The sequence below is a fragment of the Astatotilapia calliptera genome, chromosome 4 (genome assembly GCF_900246225.1).
Source record: "Astatotilapia calliptera chromosome 4, fAstCal1.2, whole genome shotgun sequence".
Classification (NCBI taxonomy): Eukaryota; Metazoa; Chordata; class Actinopteri; order Cichliformes; family Cichlidae; genus Astatotilapia; species Astatotilapia calliptera.
In genome coordinates, this window is record NC_039305.1 from 10,332,483 (window position 1) to 10,354,916 (window position 22,434).

General features: G+C 40.2%; 7 protein-coding genes and 2 pseudogenes across 7 annotated transcripts; 3 read left to right on the forward strand and 6 right to left on the reverse strand.

The window, feature by feature from the left end:
* Positions 1-4,679: 4,679 nt before the first annotated feature.
* LOC113020518 (hemoglobin cathodic subunit beta-like) lies at positions 4,680-7,369 on the reverse strand. The gene is made up of 3 exons (XM_026164550.1): positions 7,051-7,369; positions 6,497-6,719; positions 4,680-6,403 (listed from the first exon to the last, which is right to left on the reverse strand). The coding sequence occupies exons 1-3, from the start codon at positions 7,140-7,142 to the stop codon at positions 6,275-6,277; spliced, it is 444 nt and encodes a 147-aa protein (XP_026020335.1). The 5' UTR covers positions 7,143-7,369; the 3' UTR covers positions 4,680-6,274.
* A 782-nt stretch (positions 7,370-8,151) lies between these two features.
* Positions 8,152-9,064, reverse strand: LOC113020520 (hemoglobin subunit beta-A-like). The gene is made up of 3 exons (XM_026164553.1): positions 8,893-9,064; positions 8,495-8,717; positions 8,152-8,383 (listed from the first exon to the last, which is right to left on the reverse strand). The coding sequence occupies exons 1-3, from the start codon at positions 8,982-8,984 to the stop codon at positions 8,252-8,254; spliced, it is 447 nt and encodes a 148-aa protein (XP_026020338.1). The 5' UTR covers positions 8,985-9,064; the 3' UTR covers positions 8,152-8,251.
* Positions 9,065-9,751: 687 nt separating this feature from the next.
* On the forward strand, positions 9,752-10,645 carry LOC113020521 (hemoglobin subunit alpha-B-like). Its single transcript, XM_026164554.1, has 3 exons — positions 9,752-9,935; positions 10,054-10,261; positions 10,427-10,645. Exons 1-3 carry the CDS (start codon positions 9,841-9,843, stop codon positions 10,553-10,555), a joined length of 432 nt encoding a protein of 143 aa, XP_026020339.1. The 5' UTR covers positions 9,752-9,840; the 3' UTR covers positions 10,556-10,645.
* Positions 10,646-11,527: 882 nt separating this feature from the next.
* LOC113020522 (hemoglobin subunit beta-like) lies at positions 11,528-12,250 on the reverse strand (annotated as a pseudogene).
* A 1,240-nt stretch (positions 12,251-13,490) lies between these two features.
* LOC113020519 (hemoglobin subunit beta-A-like) lies at positions 13,491-14,429 on the reverse strand. The gene is made up of 3 exons (XM_026164552.1): positions 14,252-14,429; positions 13,854-14,076; positions 13,491-13,742 (listed from the first exon to the last, which is right to left on the reverse strand). The coding sequence occupies exons 1-3, from the start codon at positions 14,341-14,343 to the stop codon at positions 13,611-13,613; spliced, it is 447 nt and encodes a 148-aa protein (XP_026020337.1). The 5' UTR covers positions 14,344-14,429; the 3' UTR covers positions 13,491-13,610.
* Positions 14,430-15,071: 642 nt separating this feature from the next.
* On the forward strand, positions 15,072-15,968 carry LOC113020523 (hemoglobin subunit alpha-B-like). The gene is made up of 3 exons (XM_026164555.1): positions 15,072-15,258; positions 15,377-15,584; positions 15,750-15,968. Exons 1-3 carry the CDS (start codon positions 15,164-15,166, stop codon positions 15,876-15,878), a joined length of 432 nt encoding a protein of 143 aa, XP_026020340.1. The 5' UTR covers positions 15,072-15,163; the 3' UTR covers positions 15,879-15,968.
* An 858-nt stretch (positions 15,969-16,826) lies between these two features.
* Positions 16,827-17,549, reverse strand: LOC113020529 (hemoglobin subunit beta-like; annotated as a pseudogene).
* A 1,239-nt stretch (positions 17,550-18,788) lies between these two features.
* On the reverse strand, positions 18,789-19,714 carry LOC113020527 (hemoglobin subunit beta-A-like). Its single transcript, XM_026164561.1, has 3 exons — positions 19,549-19,714; positions 19,151-19,373; positions 18,789-19,039 (listed from the first exon to the last, which is right to left on the reverse strand). The coding sequence occupies exons 1-3, from the start codon at positions 19,638-19,640 to the stop codon at positions 18,908-18,910; spliced, it is 447 nt and encodes a 148-aa protein (XP_026020346.1). The 5' UTR covers positions 19,641-19,714; the 3' UTR covers positions 18,789-18,907.
* A 654-nt stretch (positions 19,715-20,368) lies between these two features.
* On the forward strand, positions 20,369-21,264 carry LOC113020528 (hemoglobin subunit alpha-B-like). The gene is made up of 3 exons (XM_026164562.1): positions 20,369-20,554; positions 20,673-20,880; positions 21,046-21,264. The coding sequence occupies exons 1-3, from the start codon at positions 20,460-20,462 to the stop codon at positions 21,172-21,174; spliced, it is 432 nt and encodes a 143-aa protein (XP_026020347.1). The 5' UTR covers positions 20,369-20,459; the 3' UTR covers positions 21,175-21,264.
* The last annotated feature ends 1,170 nt before the right edge of the window (positions 21,265-22,434 follow it).

Below are 22,434 nucleotides of genomic sequence, written 5' to 3' on the forward strand. Positions count from 1 at the left end.
AAATATTTTCCGTAATAATTAATTCTGAATAAATAAACCTTTGATGTCATATGTTCCAGTTGTCTTTACTCAAAACTACTGCTTCATGTTTATGACGGCCAAGAATAACTTTTTAAACATACATACATTTGTATATATGCTTGTGTTTATTTACTTTATTAACTGCCTTTGTAATTGCAATTTATATGAGATAAATTAAATCAGTACGCTTTAACAATCAGTCCGTGGATTCTGATTTAAAATCTAAATTCTACAATTAATTAATAGGCCTGTTGGTTGTGCTATCAGTTACAAACATGATGATTATGCCATTCGCCGCGTTCGTTTTTACTGTGAGGCTTATCGTTTCAGTGGGTGGGCCTGTTTTTAAAAAAACAAAACAAAACATGATAATGCAGGAGCAGCACTGGCTGCACCACGACATATCGACGCGGTTACAATTATACATTCGCTCTTGGTGTTAGTTTATTTCATTGCATTGCAGGGAGCAGTGGCGGAGCGGGGGGGGGGGGGGGGGGGGGGGGGGTGACTTACTGGGCTTAAGCCCGGGTTGTTTTGTCAGAAGCCCGGGGTCTTTTGGAGTGTAATTTTTTCATAGTTAGATGCCTGGCTGACAACTGTATAAAACAAAAACTACACACAATATTCGAAGCACATAGTGCACACTGTGGAAATTTATGACTGTGCGTGAATCCCTCCTAATATTGGTATGATCCGAGCTCAGCGACTGAGCGAGGGGCCGGGGGGAGCTGCTGCCTGTTGGAGAAACGGAGCCAAGCAGACTAAGGAGAGCTGAAGATCGACCAGGTACCAAAAGCAAATCATTCGTACTGTACAAATAATGTAAATATGACGGTGAATCACAAAAGATTGATATCAAACTGATCACTTGACCAATATTACGTTACTTGCTCTTCGAGTGAATCAACAAATGGCGAAATGAAAAGCAGAACAACAACAATGCTGTTTCTTTATAGAGTCTTAGCTTACACATGTGTTTATTTCATATTTTCAGTCGTTACCCTCCGCGGCTAAATAAATCGGTTTCAGTAATGCACTGATATACAAGAATGGGCATAAGGAGCTTCTTTCAAAGAAAAAACTCTGGTAGATGTTATTTTATATATTATGCTTTGTATGTTGTTCAGTATATTTCTATGGAAAACAAGAGGAATTTCAATACACAGCAGTATATTCACAGTTTAAACCAGATACTTACATACACTTTATGGAAAACACAAGAACATTTTATTACTGTACAACATCAATTTAGAGTAAACTTGTTTTGCTTTGGATAAATATTGAAATATCCTTTGAATTAGTTAAATGTCAGAATAAAGAGAGACAGAGCTGTCTATTTTTTATCACTTTCATCAAATTTAGGAGTACATGTACACTTAGTTTATTATTAATTAATAAGAAAACTCCAGACGATTCCATTCTGAGCTGAAGAAGCTTCTGATAGGTTAGCAGAGTCCATGTGAGTAAATTGGTGGCACACCTGTGGATGCATATAAGGCAAAACACAGCCTGTTTCTTTGAAATGGGAAAATCAACCAAAGATGTCAACCAAAACACCAGGAAAAGAACTGTGGAGCTCCATAAGTGTGGCTCAATTTTGAATACAATTGGGTGCCATTTTTGATTAAGAAATACAGATAGTTTCTCCCTTTACTCTTAAAGTTAACAAACATGTTTTTATATTTATCAATCTAAAAAAATTAAACATTTAGTCTGATTTGATGTTACAATTAAAAAAGTGTTTTTATCTGAAAAGTGTGTAAATATCTGGTTTCAACTGTATATTTGATGATTGTCAGCACAAAGAGGGAGAGAGAGGAGCAGAGAGGGAGAGAGAGGAGCAGAGAGGGAGAGAGAGGAGAGGGAGAGAGAGAGGAGGAGAGAGGGAGAGAGAGGAGCAGAGAGGGAGAGAGAGGAGAGGGAGAGAGAGAGGAGGAGAGAGGGAGAGAGAGGAGCAGAGAGGGAGAGAGAGGAGAGGGAGAGAGAGAGGAGGAGAGAGGGAGAGAGAGGAGCAGAGAGGGAGAGAGAGGAGAGGGAGAGAGAGAGAGGAGGAGAGAGGGAGAGAGAGGAACAGAGAGGGAGAGAGAGGAGAGGGAGAGAGAGAGAGAGAGGAGGAGAGAGGGAGAGAGAGGAGAATGAGGACAGAACAGAGAGGGAACAAGAGCAGGTGAACACCCCCCCCCCCCAAAAAAAAAAAAAAAATCCCACATGCATACTACCTTTAGGGCTAAGCCCCGGGTGTATCAAATGTCTGCCTCCGCCTCTGGCAGTGAGTCGGGTATTTTTAGCTAATGTTTAAGTTTAGAACCTGCTTTGACTCTAGCTGTCACCATCTGATTTGCTTCAGTTAAATGTACCTATATGTGTGCACTCGCGCAGTGAGAAAACGTCAAGACTGAATGGCCAAGTCGGTTCCTGTCCGTTGGTCAAATAAACGTCTAATTCTTTGCCAGGTAAAACACCAAGTGTGCTCAATCGTCTTCTTTTTGAGCGGCTTCAGTTGTTTTATAAACCTTGTAACTATGCACTGCTCTCAGTCATACCTCCCGACCATGTCCGATATGATTATGACAGGACAACAAAATGACTCGAGCCCTCGTTCTGTCTGCAGTGCTCTCACACAAGCAGGGGTCTGTTGCACCATACTCATTTTTTCCGGCAGTGACTTCTTGTGGCAAAGAAGAGAATTGCATTCTTATGATCAGTTGCCTTGTTCGTCTGGGACAATTAGCCACACACCGGGGACGATTCTAGGATCAAACCACTAGGAGGCCTCAGCCCCCAGTCATAACGTCATCCATTCTGCCTTACAATTATACCAACATATTATGCTGCATGTAAACATAATTTTCACCTTTGCAGACCTGAATGTTACAGGATAAACATTAAAACATATCCAAAAGAAATATCTTTTTTGGATTATATTTCAGTGTTGAACCCTTTCATGCATGAATTATGACAACCTCAGTCAGGATTTTTATTCTTAAGTAGTTTTAGTCATCTTTAGGCATGAAAAAAAAAAGATTTTTGAACTTCATTTTTTTTAAACATGTACTTTTCAAAGAGTTTGTTACATGTCCACTTAGGTGGACAACCTACGTTTTGACCTATGAATTTGGTATGGAGTGACACATCAGTGTCCGATGTAGTGGTTTAAGTGCAAGTGTGCCATCAACACTGAAACGGATACAAGAAAACAGCCTTTGAATAGCTGTCCACTGTACTGACCACTATGCACGAAGAATGATTCTGAATAAATGATCACAGTTCTTAATATAACTTTTGAAAGTAAGTTAAAGCAAAATTTGTAGTAAAGCAGAAAAAGAGGAGAAACTTGCACAAACTTTAGATCATGAAATCATCATCAATGAATGTGGGCAAAAGAGAAGCTACAGCTTTTGCTGTCTTTGACTTTTGCTCTTTACCTCTAACCCTTTCCATCCCTGTCTCTCATGCAGCTCCTCTGTTTGAGTGCACTAATAGCAACTTGACATCAAGAACACTGGACTTGATTTCACTGTAATCTGCTGTATGATCTCCAACAGAGAAGTTTGGAAAATGTAGCATTAAAAGGGCATGTTGCTTTTAGGGTGGTTGAGCATCCAGAAAAGTAGTGATGTGTCGGTCACGAACGAAACGGCTCTTAGAGCCGGGTCTTTGACATGAACGACATGAGCCGGCTCCTTATCGGGAGCCATGGGTTTTTTTTTTTCTTTCTCTCACCCTCTCTCTCTTGTGCCTTGTGCTTTGCCCTGGGAAGAGGGGGGAGGAGCGATAGTTACACTCGCAGTAGCACAGGAACAGAGCAGGAGGGAGAGACAGAGAAAGAGAGCCAGGGATAACAACGTCACATTAGAAAGGTGTAGTAATCATCCACAGCTATTTTCAGTTACGGATGATAAAGGATTCAGAAAGTTTATTCATGCAGGCCTATATGACAGAGAATGTGCATGTTCTTTTTGTTTTCAAATTTTATTTATATTTAATTTTGTTGTGGTTTGCAGTGTTTTGTGTTGTTTCACTTAAAATTTGTTTAAAAGGAAAAAGCTGACAATTTAAATAGTTGAAAGTTGAAATGTGAATAGTTGTTTTTTGTATTATATGATTTATTTATTACATTTTATGTGGAGTGAATAAATAAAAGTATATTTACGGTGGCCCCTAGAGACAAAGCACGTACAAGTTTCAAAACAGACACAAACACAACAGAAGTGCTCCAGGATGCTAGGGGGCAGTGTTGAGCTTTTGTTACCCAGTGGCTACACAAGCCAGGAAGTACCAACGACCGGATTTGGTGTGTGGTAGTAACAGGTAAATGAACTTTTTTTTATTTTATTTGAATATATGTGTGTGCTTGTGAATAAATACACAAACAATACACATATGCGTTCAATTGTGTAATTTAAGTGATCTAGGTAGCTCTGTTTTGGAAGTTCAGTTAACGCTAGAAATGTGTTTTGGAGTTTGGAGGAAATTGTACATGCTTTGTCTCTAGGGGCCATTGTATATATTTATATATAAACATATATAAATAAAACCACTTTTTTTTACATTAGTAATTATTTTTGTGCATAATTTTATATTGTTGTTAATAATAAATTAATTAAAGCAATAAAACAACCTGAAGAGCCGGTTCTTTTAGTGAGCCGAGCCGAAAGAGCCGGTTCTCTAAAAGGAGCCGGAAATCCCATCACTACTGAAAAGGGTCTAAACGCGCCAATGCTACAAACTGCGTATTTCTCACTTAATACTCACATTTTTCACACAATGTGAATATTAGGACATCTTTTATATTTGTTTACATTATCTGTGTGATGACTTTGAGCTTTCTGGGTCATTGTTCATGGTGAATCTATTAGACTGAATATGACCAGAGATTTTTGATCAATTTGTTTGTGTCCCTGTGGCCTTCCTTTTATGTCTGTTTGATTGTTCTGTCATTCTTGTTTAAAATAAACAATTATATGACCCAATTCCTGTATCTTCTTGCTGTCTGAATCCACATGGATACCATCAACCCTGTTGGTGCCACTGTAAAATCCAAGCCTTAGGAGGAACACACTCTATACATTAAAACCGTTACAACATTAAAACCCTTATATGGTGTCTGTTTTACAAATTCAAACAAATAGGCGTTCAAATTTGGGATGGTTGTTTTCAAAAATGCAACTGTGACCCAGATATTTTTCTATCAAGACAATTAAACTTGATTTTCCGCCATGTTTTTTCTCCTCTCATTAACTGCAGTTACACTTGTTGATTCAAAATTTCCCTTAAAATGCCGTGAAATGACAATGCCAATACTATTAATTATATATTACCTCCCTCAGGACATACTGCATTTTCTTTGGACCTTCATTACTAAGTCAGATATATTTTCCATTTTTGCTTGATATAAGATTTCAGCAGCCTTACTAGGTTCTGGGCTTCCTTTATAATGTTTTTCATTTCTTAGTGTATCAAATGTTTTTAATGTACGACAGGTGTAGACTGCAGCGAGGAGATTGTTGCAGAATGTCATTAGGGCATTATCTCTATGAAATAAGCTGGGCCTTCCCTGCAACAGACCTCAAGTAAATTGTTTAGTTGACTGTGAAGACCGCTGTGGACGTTAACCAAATTGTGTCAACATGACCCATCCCTAAAAAGTTTTTATCAGAATTTATTAAAGACTGGTTGAGCTCATTTGTTTACTGACAGAATGACACATGTGCAAACACTACCAAAAACATAACCTGTTTGGCAGATGTAACAATGAATGTGTGATTGATGGAAAGACTTTCAGAATTATTTCAAGTGGGTTAGCAAAGGTACTGTATTAATTTTAGGAATTATAGCCATTAATACAGTTCCCCATATTCAGAGGCTCACAGTAATTTGAAAAGGTGACATAATATTAACTATAAAAATAGTTTTTATGTTTTATTAACTTTTCACAGAGTTGGAAAAAAAAAACAACAACTTTCAGTCCATGACAAGTTCTTAACTGTCTGAAATCTGGAACCCATGAAAGTCACTAAATGCTGTTTCCTCCTTTAGCTCTGTCAGACTACTTTCACTTGCTGCTTGTGTGTGTTGGGGTCTCTTTGACTTCAGTTTTGTCTTTAGTAACTGTCTTCAGTATGAGACTCACCAAGCTCCAACTGATAAAAAACAAACTGAAATGCACTCATGTCAAACTTATATCAGGGCTAACACACGTTTTTTGTTTTGTGTTTTTCTTTAAGTTGTATTATCTCCAAATAGGTTCTTTTCAGCGGTACTGACTGCTCATAGCGTCGACCACAGCAGATATAAACTTCTGCCAGATAGCTTGACTCTGGGGGCTCAGGGCTGACTTGAGTTTGCATGCGATTGTGATAGTGATACAGTCTGCCAACAGCTGTGGAAAAAAAGAGAAAACACCATGAAAACTCTACAAGTGCAAAACGTCACGTATTTTTTTCATGTGGGTTTGAGGAAAAGTGTTGCTTACCCTGAAGCTATCAGGGTCCACTTCGAGTTTCTGAAAATGCAACCGGCTCAGATCAGCATACGTCCGTTTCATGTTGTCCATGTTGTTCACTGCTTTGTCCAGAGCCGTCAGCACCATCCTTCCATGAGCCGCCACTTTGTCGTTTTTCAAAATAGCAGTGATGGTGAAGAGATCTCCAAAAGAACCAAAATATCGCTCAGTCCAGGGGTAGACTATCAAGACTCTGACAATGCAACAGTCAGTGGTACAGGTTAATGAGCATAAACGATACCACGTGATAAAATCTGAACTAACTGGAGAAAAAATCCCTAAATATACAACGTACCCTTAAACAATGGAATATTTAAAAAATAAGAATTTTTCACGATCGTTTTTTCTTTATTTATTTATTTTTAAACCAGGCATTGAATTTTACTATTACGAAATACCCATCAACTAATTAAATAGCAATAATAATAATAATGTATTGAGAGAAAATTGCCAGAATATTTTTTTCGTTTTTAGGATTTTTTTACGATCCGTTCTTGAACAGTAAAACTTTCACAATCACCTACCTTGCCCAAATTTGTGACCCAATCTCATCGATATCAATTTTTTCCCAGATAGCTTTCACAGTGCTGCGCTCCAGTTCCGTCCACTTAACCATGACCTGAGCAAATTGGATAAACAGTTTTACTTCCGCACTCTGAGCTGCTGAGTGATCAGCTTTTCCGCTTAATGACTGGCAAAAATGAACCAGCAGATGGTATGAGGGTCCTATATTTCCAGCACACTAAAAGCGGACGGATGAGTCTGAGCTACACAGACTACGTGTCGACTATCACTGCAAAACACAATGGAAATGCCCAGAGATGGTATGGTATGGCATCAAAATATCCTCACGTAAACATAACCACCTCCCCATCCTGTTGTATCAAGTAATTTTCCAACAGCTGATGAACTTAGATTATGCCATGCTATCATTATCTGAACATTCAGGCTTTCCCCACCCAAATAAATGATCCGCGGGTCCACTTCATATCAGAAACGTATAAAAGTTTATTTCTTGGCCTTAAATTACCCCATTCAATTAAACTTGTTTTAAAAACTGATCAGCTCAATCAGGATTATGGCCCGTCCGATCGCGACAGTACTTATATTATATCCTTCAGTCATTTTTGAATTTCATTCAAGACGTTTTAAAAAAACAAAAGCATAGAGTTTTTATAATGTTGCCGCTATACGCCTAGCAGTGTTCTTGTGTTATGTTGGGTCGAGGTTATAAACGAATTTTCTGCACTAAAGAAGAAATACTTTTTTCTGAGCTCGCAGATTGACTCGTTGTTAACGCTCTAACTTTAAATATGCGTAAAATGCCTGATAGCTGATGTTCTTCTTTGCATTTTGGAACACTTCACTTACATCAACAATACTTCCCATGGAGCCAGAGAACAACAACTTTGGATCCCTTTCACCCTTTTTTATACGAAAAGCAAAACTTAACAGTAAAGGAAAAAGTCACGAAACGGATTATCGGTGAGGCATACTTGTAATATTTATATTATACTCAAACATATAGGCGACTTCTATTGAGGACTATTGACTGTCCGAGATCTCCTTCTTGATGTTGTATTGTCGGTTAAAAGAACAAGTCAAATGATCGCACAGAGAATGAGTATGATTTGAGGTTTTATTTATTGGTGCATCTGGCAACAGAGTCAAAAAGATATATGATGTCACTGTTGCACATCTTTGATGAACTGGCACTCCAGAAATTTAGTGGTACTGTCTACCCAGGGCAGAAACGACCACGCACAAAAACTTCTGCCAGGCTTCCTGGACCTCAGCGGTGAAGACGCTGGGACCAAACTTAGCGGCAACGCACAGGCTGATGCATTCAGCGAGCACCTAAAATGAGAGAAAGAAAATGCTTAACAGAGTTAATAAACACAAACTAATTAGCTAACCTTTTTCAGGTCCATGTGTGATGATTGTTTCTGGGTGCTGGTGGGGACATACCCTGAAGTTATCGGGATCCACGTGGAGTTTCTCGGAGTGCATAACGCTCAGTTTGGCGTAGGTCTGCTTGATGTTGTCCAAGTTCTTCACAGCATTTTCCAGACCACCCATCACGGTCCTTCCGTGCTGTGCCACTTTGGGGTTTCCCATAATGGCGGCATTGGTGGACAGGTCTCCAAAGGCTTGGAAGTATCTCTGACCCCACGGGTACACAATCAGAAGCCTGGAATAAAACCAGAGAAACAATATTAATTTTAGTGCATATAGCATTAATAAGTGCTTCTACATACACAAAGAAACGTGTTGATATATTCGCTTCGGCCAAGTTTCAACATTATAGTAAAAAAAGTTGCATAACAAACGACCACGTTTCTGAATTGCTATGAGCTGCAGGTTACCTGGAGAGGGCCTGGGCACCGATTTCCCCCACATCAATCTTTCCCCACAGGTTTATGATGGCACTGCGCTCAGCATCTGTCCACTCGACCATTTTGACGGGGTGCAAGTCTCCTAGTTCACGAACAGGTTCTCACAAGTTCTCACAAATCTGCTTGTGAATAATTTACTTGAGATTCCCGTTTTTATTCGTTTACCCCGCACCCCCTCCTTCAGTCATCGAAGCATCTGATTGGATAATCTGCGCCCGCCTGTTTAATGACGTGTGTTTTGCGTAAAGCAAATTTGGGCAACGGTCAGTGCCAACCGGATAGATAACGTCATTTGGCTCAGATATTGCTGTCACTTAAAATTACTCAGCTACAAATAATCCATACTATTAGTCAGTCAAAACACACAAAATTGGACCAGTAATATCAGTAATACCAGCTTTTTAACACCTGCTTTTAAATAAGCTAAGATATCATACAGTTTATTTATCCAAAAGGATATGTGCTCTCTTAACTTTAGGAGGGTATTTGTGCTCCTTGTTGGCTATAAAAAAACGTGTTTTTATTTTTAAAATATCAAACTCTGACTAACAGTGCAGCCTTTAAATTGTGATTTATGTTTAATGCCATTTTTGCTTAGAGCATATTTCTTTTTGCATAAAATCTATTCGCCAGTTGTTTAAAGATTTTCGTGCAGTGCAGCCATTCAGTTTTTCTTTTTCTTTTTTTTAATTGTCAATTGCGTCAATTACGTGATATCACTTAATTGACGTGATATCAGTCAATTACGTGATATCACGTAATTGACTGATAAGCAGTTTGCTTATCAGACATGCATTCTGGATTTGATACTTGGGCGTGGCACCATTTGGGTCGACATAAAGACGCACTGACAGATCCAACCAAGCAGCATTTTTTGATCAGCATTTTCCCTTGTATCCCGGAAATTCAAAGGCAGTCATGAGTCTCTCTTCGAAAGACAAGACCCTGGTGAAGACCTTCTGGGCCAAAGTCGAGTCAAAGGGCGCCGAGATGGGTGGAGAAGCTCTGGGCAGGTAAGATCTCATTTTAAAGTAGGGATGACACGGGCTTTTTTAAGAGGGTTGGTTTTTCTTTATTTTTTCTTTGCTTTTTTTGTAACTTCTTCGTATTTCCTTCTGCTGTATTTTACAGGATGCTCGTTGCTTATCCTCAGACCAAGACCTACTTTTCTCACTGGGGCGACCTGAGCCCTAACAGTCCGCAGGTGAAGAAGCATGGTGCAACCATCATGGCAGCTGTGGGAAAAGCTGTCAAGAACATTGATGATCTTACCAACCACCTTAGCAAGCTCAGTGAGCTGCATGCCAGCCAGCTCCGCGTGGATCCTGCCAACTTCAAGGTAACAAAATATTGCGACCTTTAAACCTACCAGAAATTATAATCATTATTTGTGCACGTACTTTAGTTTAGATTGTGAGCGTTAAAAAACTAAAAAACTAAGTGAATGTAGGGATGTCTGAAGTGCCTGATTTAATCTAATCTGCTGTTTCTGTCACAAACACAGATCCTCACTCACAGCATGATCTTGGTCCTGGGCATGTACTTCCCTGCGGACTTCACCCCGGAGGTTCACGTCTCCATGGACAAGTTCTTCAATAACGTCGCCTGGGCTCTGTCCGAGAGATACCGCTAAACATCAAGACAGAAGCTACCAACGTGTGGCATGAATGTCAGCAACCCTCATCATATGTGGGGGCTTGTTCAATAAAATTCACAAACATAAGAATGTCTATGTGTCCATTTATTCAAGCTTTTGTAGAGAAGAATAGCGACTACAAGTCACACATTTAGACTGTTTTTAATGGTGTAGCTTGTGTTCAGCATGAGTATGAGTATAGTTAGAATGCGTTATTCTCATTTTGGACATGCACACTGGGCACACTGGGCACTCTCGGCGGTCTGAGTGAGACGCTGAAATTCAATTATCGGGGCATGGGTACAAGTCACACACAGACATAAACAGAGCACCACCACCATTACCTGTGCACACAGTAGCCTGTATTTCATCTGCCTTGACCTGCAATTGTAAGGTGGGAAAGCACATGCGTCACAAGCAGTTCTCCTCCCAAAGCGCTGACCGCTGACCCACCGGTCCAAAACTTGTGCATACAATACTTTATGAGTATTTTTTGTTTCTGTGGTTTATGCCAATTTATGACACAGAACAACGTAGTCAAAGCTGAACGACACTGAACCTTATTGAAAGTGAGAATTCGGCTGACACCGCAAAGGGAAGCTGCCAAATCGAGTCGTTTTTGCCAAATTTGTTGGTTTACTAAAAGAAAAACAGAAAAGTTTTATCATGCTATTTTTTTTAATTCAAAGTCATTTGCATCTTAAACTACTGTCTCTTTCAGAACAGTGACATTTTAATAGTGATTTATTTTCTAGTTCTTGAAAAATGTCTGCGTGCGTGTGTGTGTGTGTGTGTGTGTGTGTGTGTGTGTGTGTGTGTGTGTGTGTGTGTGTGTGTGTGTGTGTGTGTGTGTGTGTGTGTGTGTGTGTGTGTGTGTGGACTTTCCCCCAACACTATAAATGAGCTCACGCATACTATAGCAAAAAATACATAGCTTGAGCAGTACAAATTTCTTTATTTAAACCTCATTAAAACATGATTTAAAAACAGAACATGTGATGGTCCTCTGCAGCTCTCTAGTAGTACTGCCTCCTCAGGGAGGACACCACCACTGCCAGGAACTTCTGGAAAGCTGCATGGACCTCAGGAGTGAAGTCTTTACCCAACTGAGCAGCAACCACAATGGCCAGGAAGTCACCCAGAAGCTGCAGGACTACAAAATATGCATGAAATAAATCATCAACACACACACAACTTGGGATGCAGTACCATTATTTCTACATTGCTTACCATGAAATTGTCAGGGTCCACCTGCAGTTTCTCAGAGTGCAGCGTGCTCAGTTCTGTAAATGTGGCCTTGATGTTGTCCATGTTCTTCACAGCTTTTTCCAGACCTTGCATTACAACCTTCCGTGAGCAGCAACTTTCGGATTTGATGTGATGGCAGCAGCATTGTAGAGGTTTCCAAAGCCAGCGAAATACCTCTGAGTCCAGGGGTACACAATCAGACACCTGAGGAAACATGAACATTTGGATAAATCACATTTCTAAAACAAAAGTATATGTTAATGCACAAAATGTGCCCTCTTATATTTGTAAATTTACATACAAGCATAAAAACAGCTTTATGCCGATGATCTTACCTGGAAATAGCTGCTGGGCCAACGACTTCATAGTCGATCTTGGAAAAGATGTCCTTGATTGTGGCTAGCTCGAAGTCTGTCCATGCAACCATTTTGCCTTGTTGACTGTTGCGCCTATCCTGCTTTGGTCAGCAGGTCCCCACATGCAGCTTATAAAGGAGCCATTTTGCTCCACCCAAAGATATGCAGCTGGGTGGAGGTGGGCAGTGGGATGACTTGTAATACTTCTTTGCTGAATGAGTATTAAAAAGAAGTAACAAAACAGCTTTTAGACTTTTATAACCCCTGTTAGATAATGCATCGGTCAAGCCGCTTCTGTGTAACGCTTTGCAGTTCTGTTTAATTTCCACCATCAAAATGAATCAAAAAGAAGTTTTTGTAAAGATGTAAATTAATTTTTTTAATCAAAGGTTTCCAACACTGATAAGGAAAGCTGTAGCATTTTTTTAATTAGATTAAAAGTATATGGTGTTGGTTGTATGATTTAATAAGTGATAAGGCACAAAAAATGCTCTTGTGAGGGGCAAAATGTATTAATTCTGAAGCAAACATGATTTTGTTTGTTTTTTTAATCAAATAATTCAATTTGAAACTTATGCAGAAAACTAGACTCTATTATAAACTTCCACTAGTTAAAAGTATTTCCCATTTGACTCCGATATTAAACAAATGGGCAAATATGAAGCCACGATGGCTAAAAATGTCAAAAGTTTGAATCGGTGTTACTTTCTTCCGACCCACTGTGATACAACACTGAACAACAAACAATAGATCGCATCAAAACATTTCACTGGCTCTCAAATACAAGTGCATAGTTATATATCTTCGTTATGAGTTATCCTGAACTTCTATGAAGATTTTATTTTAAAATCTTTTGTTTTAAAAAAAAAGCATAGCGTTTTTATAATGTTGCCGCTATACGCCTAGCAGTGTTCTTGTGTTATGTTGGGTCGAGGTTATAAACGAATTTTCTGCACTAAAGAAGAAATACTTTTTTCTGAGCTCGCAGATTGACTCGTTGTTAACGCTCTAACTTTAAATATGCGTAAAATGCCTGATAGCTGATGTTCTTCTTTGCATTTTGGAACACTTCACTTACATCAACAATACTTCCCATGCAGCCAGAGAACAACAACTTTGGATCCCTTTCACCCTTTTTTATACGAAAAGCAAAACTTAACAGTAAAGGAAAAAGTCACGAAACGGATTATCGGTGAGGCATACTTGTAATATTTATATTATACTCAAACATATAGGCGACTTCTATTGAGGACTATTGACTGTCCGAGATCTCCTTCTTGATGTTGTATTGTCGGTTAAAAGAACAAGTCAAATGATCGCACAGAGAATGAGTATGATTTGAGGTTTTATTTATTGGTGCATCTGGCAACAGAGTCAAAAAGATATATGATGTCACTTATATGACTGTTGCACATCTTTTTTTTTTGATGAACTGGCACTCCAGAAATTTAGTGGTACTGTCTACCCAGGGCAGAAGCGACCACGCACAAAAACTTCTGCCAGGCTTCCTGGACCTCAGCGGTGAAGACGCTGGGACCAAACTTAGCGGCAACGCACAGGCTGATGCATTCAGCGAGCACCTAAAATGAGAGAAAGAAAATGCTTAACAGAGTTAATAAACACAAACTAATTAGCTAACCTTTTTCAGGTCCATGTGTGATGATTGTTTCTGGGTGCTGGTGGGGGCATACCCTGAAGTTATCGGGATCCACGTGGAGTTTCTCGGAGTGCATAACGCTCAGGTTGGCGTAGGTCTGCTTGATGTTGTCCAAGTTCTTCACAGCATTTTCCAGACCACCCATCACGGTCCTTCCGTGCTGTGCCACTTTGGGGTTTCCCATAATGGCGGCATTGGTGGACAGGTCTCCAAAGGCTTGGAAGTATCTCTGACCCCAGGGGTACACAATCAGAAGCCTGAAATAAAACCAGAGAAACAATATTAATTTTAGTGCATATAGCATTAATAAGTGCTTCTACATACACAAAGAAACGTGTTGATATATTCGCTTCGGCCAAGTTTCAACATTATAGTAAAAAAAGTTGCATAACAAACGACCACGTTTCTGAATTGCTATGAGCTGCAGGTTACCTGGAGAGGGCCTGGGCACCGATTTCCCCCACATCAATCTTTCCCCACAGGTTTATGATGGCACTGCGCTCAGCATCTGTCCACTCGACCATTTTGACGGGGTGCAAGTCTCCTAGTTCACGAACAGGTTCTCACAAGTTCTCACAAATCTGCTTGTGAATAATTTACTTGAGATTCCCGTTTTTATTCGTTTAACCCGCACCCCCTCCTTCAGTCATCGAAGCATCTGATTGGATAATCTGCGCCCGCCTGTTTAATGACGTGTGTTTTGCGTAAAGCAAATTTGGGCAACGGTCAGTGCCAACCGGATAGATAACGTCATTTGGCTCAGATATTGCTGTCACTTAAAATTACTCAGCTACAAATAATCCATACTATTAGTCAGTCAAAACACACAAAATTGGACCAGTAATATCAGTAATACCAGCTTTTTAACACCTGCTTTTAAATAAGCTAAGATATCATACAGTTTATTTATCCAAAAGGATATGTGCTCTCTTAACTTTAGGAGGGTATTTGTGCTCCTTGTTGGCTATAAAACAACGTGTTTTTATTTTTAAAATATCAAACTCTGACTAACAGTGCAGCCTTTAAATTGTGATTTATGTTTAATGCCATTTTTGCTTAGAGCATATTTCTTTTTGCATAAAATCTATTCGCCAGTTGTTTAAAGATTTTCGTGCAGTGCAGCCATTCAGTTTTTCTTTTTCTTTTTTTTTAATTGTCAATTGCGTCAATTACGTGATATCACGTAATTGACTGATAAGCAGTTTGCTTATCAGACATGCATTCTGGATTTGATACTTGGGCGTGGCACCATTTGGGTCGACATAAAGACGCACTGACAGATCCAACCAAGCAGCATTTTTTGATCAGCATTTTCCCTTGTATCCCGGAAATTCAAAGGCAGTCATGAGTCTCTCTTCGAAAGACAAGACCCTGGTGAAGACCTTCTGGGCCAAAGTCGAGTCAAAGGGCGCCGAGATGGGTGGAGAAGCTCTGGGCAGGTAAGATCTCATTTTAAAGTAGGGATGACACGGGCTTTTTTAAGAGGGTGGGTTTTTCTTTATTTTTTCTTTGCTTTTTTTGTAACTTCTTCGTATTTCCTTCTGCTGTATTTTACAGGATGCTCGTTGCTTATCCTCAGACCAAGACCTACTTTTCTCACTGGGGCGACCTGAGCCCTAACAGTCCGCAGGTGAAGAAGCATGGTGCAACCATCATGGCAGCTGTGGGAAAAGCTGTCAAGAACATTGATGATCTTACCAACCACCTTAGCAAGCTCAGTGAGCTGCATGCCAGCCAGCTCCGCGTGGATCCTGCCAACTTCAAGGTAACAAAATATTGCGACCTTTAAACCTACCAGAAATTATAATCATTATTTGTGCACGTACTTTAGTTTAGATTGTGAGCGTTAAAAAACTAAAAAACTAAGTGAATGTAGGGATGTCTGAAGTGCCTGATTTAATCTAATCTGCTGTTTCTGTCACAAACACAGATCCTCACTCACAGCATGATCTTGGTCCTGGGCATGTACTTCCCTGCGGACTTCACCCCGGAGGTTCACGTCTCCATGGACAAGTTCTTCAATAACGTCGCCTGGGCTCTGTCCGAGAGATACCGCTAAACATCAAGACAGAAGCTACCAACGTGTGGCATGAATGTCAGCAACCCTCATCATATGTGGGGGCTTGTTCAATAAAATTCACAAACATAAGAATGTCTATGTGTCCATTTATTTAGGCTTTTGTAGAGAAGAATAGCGACTACAAGTCACACATTTAGACTGTTTTTAATGGTGTAGCTTGTGTTCAGCATGAGTATGAGTATAGTTAGAATGCGTTATTCTCATTTTGGACATGCACACTGGGCACTCTCGGCGGTCTGAGTGAGACGCTGAAATTCAATTATCGGGGCATGGGTACAAGTCACACACAGACATAAACAGAGCACCACCACCATTACCTGTGCACACAGTAGCCTGTATTTCATCTGCCTTGACCTGCAATTGTAAGGTGGGAAAGCACATGCGTCACAAGCAGTTCTCCTCCCAAAGCGCTGACCGCTGACCCACCGGTCCAAAACTTGTGCATACAATACTTTATGAGTATTTTTTGTTTCTGTGGTTTATGCCAATTTATGACACAGAACAACGTAGTCAAAGCTGAACGACACTGAACCTTATTGAAAGTGAGAATTCGGCTGACACCGCAAAGGGAAGCTGCCAAATCGAGTCGTTTTTGCCAAATTTGTTGGTTTACTAAAAGAAATAGGAAAAACAGAAAAGTTTTATCATGCTATTTTTTTTAATTCAAAGTCATTTGCATCTTAAACTACTGTCTCTTTCAGAACAGTGACATTTTAATAGTGATTTATTTTCTAGTTCTTGAAAAATGTCTGCGTGCGTGTGTGTGTGTGTGTGTGTGTGTGTGTGTGTGTGTGTGTGTGTGTGTGTGTGTGTGTGTGTGTGTGTGTGTGTGTGTGGACTTTCCCCCAACACTATAAATGAGCTCACGCATACTATAGCAAAAAATACATAGCTTGAGCAGTACAAATTTCTTTATTTAAACCTCATTAAAACATGATTTAAAAACAGAACATGTGATGGTCCTCTGCAGCTCTCTAGTAGTACTGCCTCCTCAGGGAGGACACCACCACTGCCAGGAACTTCTGGAAAGCTGCATGGACCTCAGGAGTGAAGTCTTTACCCAACTGAGGAGCAACCACAATGGCCAGGCAGTCGCCCAGAAGCTGCAGGACTACAAAATATGCATGAAATAAATCATCAACACACACACAACTTGGGATGCAGTACCATTATTTCTACATTGCTTACCATGAAATTGTCAGGGTCCACCTGCAGTTTCTCAGAGTGCAGCGTGCTCAGTTCTGTAAATGTGGCCTTGATGTTGTCCATGTTCTTCACAGCTTTTTCCAGACCTTGCATTACAACCTTCCGTGAGCAGCAACTTTCGGATTTGATGTGATGGCAGCAGCATTGTAGAGGTTTCCAAAGCCAGCGAAATACCTCTGAGTCCAGGGGTACACAATCAGACACCTGAGGAAACATGAACATTTGGATAAATCACATTTCTAAAACAAAAGTATATGTTAATGCACAAAATGTGCCCTCTTATATTTGTAAATTTACATACAAGCATAAAAACAGCTTTATGCCGATGATCTTACCTGGAAATAGCTGCTGGGCCAACGACTTCATAGTCGATCTTGGAAAAGATGTCCTTGATTGTGGCTAGCTCGAAGTCTGTCCATGCAACCATTTTGCCTTGTTGACTGTTGCGCCTATCCTGCTTTGGTCAGCAGGTCCCCACATGCAGCTTATAAAGGAGCCATTTTGCTCCACCCAAAGATATGCAGCTGGGTGGAGGTGGGCAGTGGGATGACTTGTAATACTTCTTTGCTGAATGAGTATTAAAAAGAAGTAACAAAACAGCTTTTAGACTTTTATAACCCCTGTTAGATAATGCATCGGTCAAGCCGCTTCTGTGTAACGCTTTGCAGTTCTGTTTAATTTCCACCATCAAAATGAATCAAAAAGAAGTTTTTGTAAAGATGTAAATTAATTTTTTTAATCAAAGGTTTCCAACACTGATAAGGAAAGCTGTAGCATTTTTTTAATTAGATTAAAAGTATATGGTGTTGGTTGTATGATTTAATAAGTGATAAGGCACAAAAAATGCTCTTGTGAGGGGCAAAATGTATTAATTCTGAAGCAAACATGATTTTGTTTGTTTTTTTAATCAAATAATTCAATTTGAAACTTATGCAGAAAACTAGACTCTATTATAAACTTCCACTAGTTAAAAGTATTTCCCATTTGACTCCGATATTAAACAAATGGGCAAATATGAAGCCACGATGGCTAAAAATGTCAAAAGTTTGAATCGGTGTTACTTTCTTCCGACCCACTGTGATACAACACTGAACAACAAACAATAGATCGCATCAAAACATTTCACTGGCTCTCAAATACAAGTGCATAGTTATATATCTTCGTTATGAGTTATCCTGAACTTCTATGAAGATTTTATTTTAAAATCTTTTGTTTTAAAAAAAAGCATAGCGTTTTTATAATGTTGCCGCTATACGCCTGGGGGTGTTCTTGTGTTATGTTGGGTCGAGGTTATAAACGAATTTTCTGCACTAAAGAAGAAATACTTTTTTCTGAGCTCGCAGATTGACTCGTTGTTAACGCTCTAACTTTAAATATGCGTAAAATGCCTGATAGCTGATGTTCTTCTTTGCATTTTGGAACACTTCACTTACATCAACAATACTTCCCATGCAGCCAGAGAACAACAACTTTGGATCCCTTTCACCCTTTTTTATACGAAAAGCAAAACTTAACAGTAAAGGAAAAAGTCACGAAACGGATTATCGGTGAGGCATACTTGTAATATTTATATTATACTCAAACATATAGGCGACTTCTATTGAGGACTATTGACTGTCCGAGATCTCCTTCTTGATGTTGTATTGTCGGTTAAAAGAACAAGTCAAATGATCGCACAGAGAATGAGTATGATTTGAGGTTTTATTTATTGGTGCATCTGGCAACAGAGTCAAAAAGATATATGATGTCACTTATATGACTGTTGCACATCTTTTTTTTTGATGAACTGGCACTCCAGAAATTTAGTGGTACTGTCTACCCAGGGCAGAAGCGACCACGCACAAAAACTTCTGCCAGGCTTCCTGGACCTCAGCGGTGAAGACGCTGGGACCAAACTTAGCGGCAACGCACAGGCTGATGCATTCAGCGAGCACCTAAAATGAGAGAAAGAAAATGCTTAACAGAGTTAATAAACACAAACTAATTAGCTAACCTTTTTCAGGTCCATGTGTGATGATTGTTTCTGGGTGCTGGTGGGGGCATACCCTGAAGTTATCGGGATCCACGTGGAGTTTCTCGGAGTGCATAACGCTCAGGTTGGCGTAGGTCTGCTTGATGTTGTCCAAGTTCTTCACAGCATTTTCCAGACCACCCATCACGGTCCTTCCGTGCTGTGCCACTTTGGGGTTTCCCATAATGGCGGCATTGGTGGACAGGTCTCCAAAGGCTTGGAAGTATCTCTGACCCCAGGGGTACACAATCAGAAGCCTGAAATAAAACCAGAGAAACAATATTAATTTTAGTGCATATAGCATTAATAAGTGCTTCTACATACACAAAGAAACGTGTTGATATATTCGCTTCGGCCAAGTTTCAACATTATAGTAAAAAAAGTTGCATAACAAACGACCACGTTTCTGAATTGCTATGAGCTGCAGGTTACCTGGAGAGGGCCTGGGCACCGATTTCCCCCACATCAATCTTTCCCCACAGGTTTATGATGGCACTGCGCTCAGCATCTGTCCACTCGACCATTTTGACGGGGTGCAAGTCTCCTAGTTCACGAACAGGTTCTCACAAGTTCTCACAAATCTGCTTGTGAATAATTTACTTGAGATTCCCGTTTTTATTCGTTTAACCCGCACCCCCTCCTTCAGTCATCGAAGCATCTGATTGGATAATCTGCGCCCGCCTGTTTAATGACGTGTGTTTTGCGTAAAGCAAATTTGGGCAACGGTCAGTGCCAACCGGATAGATAACGTCATTTGGCTCAGATATTGCTGTCACTTAAAATTACTCAGCTACAAATAATCCATACTATTAGTCAGTCAAAACACACAAAATTGGACCAGTAATATCAGTAATACCAGCTTTTTAACACCTGCTTTTAAATAAGCTAAGATATCATACAGTTTATTTATCCAAAAGGATATGTGCTCTCTTAACTTTAGGAGGGTATTTGTGCTCCTTGTTGGCTATAAAAAAACGTGTTTTTATTTTTAAAATATCAAACTCTGACTAACAGTGCAGCCTTTAAATTGTGATTTATGTTTAATGCCATTTTTGCTTAGAGCATATTTCTTTTTGCATAAAATCTATTCGCCAGTTGTTTAAAGATTTTCGTGCAGTGCAGCCATTCAGTTTTTCTTTTTCTTTTTTTTAATTGTCAATTGCGTCAATTACGTGATATCACGTAATTGACTGATAAGCAGTTTGCTTATCAGACATGCATTCTGGATTTGATACTTGGGCGTGGCACCATTTGGGTCGACATAAAGACGCACTGACAGATCCAACCAAGCAGCATTTTTTGATCAGCATTTTCCCTTGTATCCCGGAAATTCAAAGGCAGTCATGAGTCTCTCTTCGAAAGACAAGACCCTGGTGAAGACCTTCTGGGCCAAAGTCGAGTCAAAGGGCGCCGAGATGGGTGGAGAAGCTCTGGGCAGGTAAGATCTCATTTTAAAGTAGGGATGACACGGGCTTTTTTAAGAGGGTGGGTTTTTCTTTATTTTTTCTTTGCTTTTTTTGTAACTTCTTCGTATTTCCTTCTGCTGTATTTTACAGGATGCTCGTTGCTTATCCTCAGACCAAGACCTACTTTTCTCACTGGGGCGACCTGAGCCCTAACAGTCCGCAGGTGAAGAAGCATGGTGCAACCATCATGGCAGCTGTGGGAAAAGCTGTCAAGAACATTGATGATCTTACCAACCACCTTAGCAAGCTCAGTGAGCTGCATGCCAGCCAGCTCCGCGTGGATCCTGCCAACTTCAAGGTAACAAAATATTGCGACCTTTAAACCTACCAGAAATTATAATCATTATTTGTGCACGTACTTTAGTTTAGATTGTGAGCGTTAAAAAACTAAAAAACTAAGTGAATGTAGGGATGTCTGAAGTGCCTGGTTTAATCTAATCTGCTGTTTCTGTCACAAACACAGATCCTCACTCACACCATGATCTTGGTCCTGGGCATGTACTTCCCTGCGGACTTCACCCCGGAGGTTCACGTCTCCATGGACAAGTTCTTCAATAACGTCGCCTGGGCTCTGTCCGAGAGATACCGCTAAACATCAAGACAGAAGCTACCAACGTGTGGCATGAATGTCAGCAACCCTCATCATATGTGGGGGCTTGTTCAATAAAATTCACAAACATAAGAATGTCTATGTGTCCATTTATTCAAGCTTTTGTAGAGAAGAATACGCTCATTCCCACAGGTTACAACACAGATGGAAAAAACCCACACACAGTATGAAAAAATAAGCCATGTTTTAAGTATGTTTTTTAATTCTGGCACGTCATTTGCCACAACTTCGATTCCGTTTACACTGTATGCTCGTTTTCAAACATCAGAACAAAGTCTCTGTGGCCACAAAGACCCCATAGTCCATCTAACATGCAATAACCAAAGCAATACATGCTTTCCGTATATCATACTTGGATCACATCACCAGTGACTGGTTTCTCAGATGGTTCAGCGAACAGGTATCAAAATCTAGACTGCGTGCCAACGTCGCACCGCCATATAGCCAAAACTCATACAAGTCACAGATGTGTTTAAATGACCAGTGACAGACCATTCAGAAACAGCGACTACAAGTCACACATTTAGACTGTTTTTAATGGTGTAGCTTGTGTTCAGCATGAGTATGAGTTTGGACATGCACACTGGCATAGCTGGACTGGCCATCGGGCGTACCGGGCATTTGCCCGGTGGGCCGCTGGCGATTTTTTGTTTTTATGGGCCGATGGATTTTTTATTTTATTTTTAGGAAGGGTATATATAATGAAAGGTGTTGGATTGGCCAATTGGTCATGATCGACTCTGGGCTGGACCAATTACAGCCAAGGAGGCCGAATGCACCCGCCCCCTTGTTTAGCAATCACGTGATTTTCGCGCATTGCATGCCGGGAACTCGTGGCAAAACAATCCAAGTACCGCATCAAATGCAAGCATTTGCAGCACCGCAAAACGTTCATTCTCCGGTTCCAATACCTTCTTGTTTTTCTTTGCCGCACAAAAAAGGAATGTACAAAACGAAGGAGAACAATGCCGGTCCGTACAAAGACAGACTCGACGAAAAGACAAAGAAAAGATACGAGGAAAAATCAAACCAGTGAAAGGGTCAGACCATTACGAGCACACAGAGGGACAAAATACGTTAGCGTGCTGCCCAACTTTCACTACGCTCATATTTATAATTACACGTTCTTGGAGTGAGTGCATACACTCATGAAGTTTAGTAACTTCAGGTCACTGCAACAAGCCCAGGAACAGTTTACTGACGGATGGGCAGGGCCGTTGCTAGCCATTTGGGTGCCCTAAG